Source organism: Perkinsus marinus (genome assembly GCF_000006405.1).
Source record: "Perkinsus marinus ATCC 50983 genomic scaffold scf_1104296971656, whole genome shotgun sequence".
NCBI lineage: Eukaryota > Perkinsozoa > Perkinsida > Perkinsidae > Perkinsus > Perkinsus marinus.
Window position 1 is genome coordinate 15 of NW_003202039.1, and position 2,025 is coordinate 2,039.

The window sequence follows — 2,025 nt, forward strand, 5'->3', positions numbered from 1 at the left end:
GACTGAATTTTGTAAATTTCATGCCTTGTGTATTCATGTAATTACTTATAATCATAATATCAAGTCTCCTCACCACCAACCTCATGTGAAGAGTTCTTCTTGTCGTCATTTCATCACACTTGTTAATGTGTATGTACACGACCAGTACGGACCACAATACGTATTGTCCTCATATCACTATGATGAGACTATGTAATAATCGTTATCATAAAATCATACTTAACACTATCTACTCCATACTTCCCTCTCCCTCAGTGAAGCCAGATACAATCAACAACAACAAGAAGAAGTCATTACCAGTAGCCAGAACATAGGACACAGCTTGCTGCTCAGTCGTCATCTCCATACCACTACGATTACAATAATTAAACACAGCATTATAGCTTTGGTTCACCTGAACATAAGTAGGGGAAATATATGTTGACGACAACATGGAAATTCTAGGAAATTTCGGGTGATTCTTGTTGGTTTCTGTACACCTCTACCCAAATTCGTATGTAAACTCTTCTGAGCTCAGCTTCGGAAACCAAAAATATTCAGGATCTACATTCTCGAGAAGAACATACTACATCCAACCAGCGACCAAGAGTGAACAAGAGCAATATGAATCTCGACTGCTGCTGCTGCTGCTTACCCATTGCCAGAATACTATAGCCGGTGTTGAATGCATAGTGAGCATGCCCAATACAATGGGTACGTTGATCGGTACAAAGGACGCCATCCGACCATATGGAGGGATCACCTCTAACACAAGAGGACGTCATCAGGAGTTTTTCGCCAATACCAATACAACCACCAATTTCGGTCCATCGGATAAACCGGATGAGCCCAAACTCCATGGATTTTCCCATACCGTAGGAAATAATCCACCCGTTCTCAAAAAAATCGTTCTCACTGCAATGCGATTCGTAATGGACATCGTCATTTCTCGATCAATGGAGTTTCACGGACCGTGATATGTAAAGCACTGGTGAAAAACATATTTCACGACTACTGCATATCACCGCGAATATCGCGTTTTTCACCGAGTTTTACGACGCCACTTCACGTAAAACAAGCGAAACTTCAATCTCCTTTCGCATCCTACCCTGGGTAATCGGATGAATCGCTGCCTCACACAGCTTCCGTGCTGCCCACAACTCCTTATCATTAGCTCCAGTATTCTCCCCATCACGAAACCTAACAAAAAAACAGTAGCAAAAAATTCCGGCATCAAAAAATAATTTCTCCACAACTGAGTTGTGCCACTTGGAACTCGAGACTATTGATAATTCCAATTCTTCCCTATGGGCACCTCCACCTCAACAGCTCTACTCATCCAACACTGTGTCACCAACAACAACAACAACCTACGAGCACTCTTCAAACGTAAATTCAATTTCAGGGCGTGTGTGGTGGGGGCTCCCAAGACACTACGAAATACTTCTACATAGCACTCAGGAACCAACACTGACGATGACCGATCTGTTAACCTTTGCAACAACTCCTTCGCCGCCATCACATCTTCATCCGTCTTGAACAGGAGTCTCGGATCGAGCATTGTCTGATAACATCAATGATGATGATAATGCTATTTACTTCCAATTCCGCAAGATGCATCGTTGAGAAGCTACCAAGCCTGGTTGCTGTTCACTCACCACAATCTGTTTCAATCGACCCTTGTAACGCTTCGGATCATATCTTGGTCGGTCCAGCGAGAACTCCGGCGGACGGAAAAAGTAGAGATCGACGAGATCTCCGAACACATAATTCATAATAAGTAGTAGCGCAAATACCAATCCTATCAATGACAACATGCCCAACATCCTCCCAACCCAAGTTTCAGCGCCATCATCATCATGATGATAGTCATGGTCATCACGCTCATAGGGAAAATCCAAACTACTGTATCGATCGTGGGCCTGTCGAGGCGGACTAGCCCTACCAAGGTAATCCTCCTTACCATCATCTGGTGAATATCTCTGGGGCGATCCTCTCGATAATCACGAACTCGTAGTGGTAAGTGTGGTAATATAATAGGTGAGG

The 2,025-nt window shown here is 43.5% G+C and overlaps 1 protein-coding gene across 1 annotated transcript; it reads right to left on the bottom strand.

Moving 5' to 3' along the window:
• Positions 1-229: 229 nt before the first annotated feature.
• On the bottom strand, positions 230-1,754 carry Pmar_PMAR028368 (sideroflexin, putative; the record flags this gene model as incomplete). The annotated part of the gene is made up of 5 exons (XM_002766810.1): positions 230-394; positions 635-744; positions 1,088-1,179; positions 1,473-1,543; positions 1,638-1,754. 5 exons carry the CDS (start codon positions 1,752-1,754, stop codon positions 230-232), a joined length of 555 nt encoding a protein of 184 aa, XP_002766856.1.
• Between the last annotated feature and the right edge of the window lie 271 nt (positions 1,755-2,025).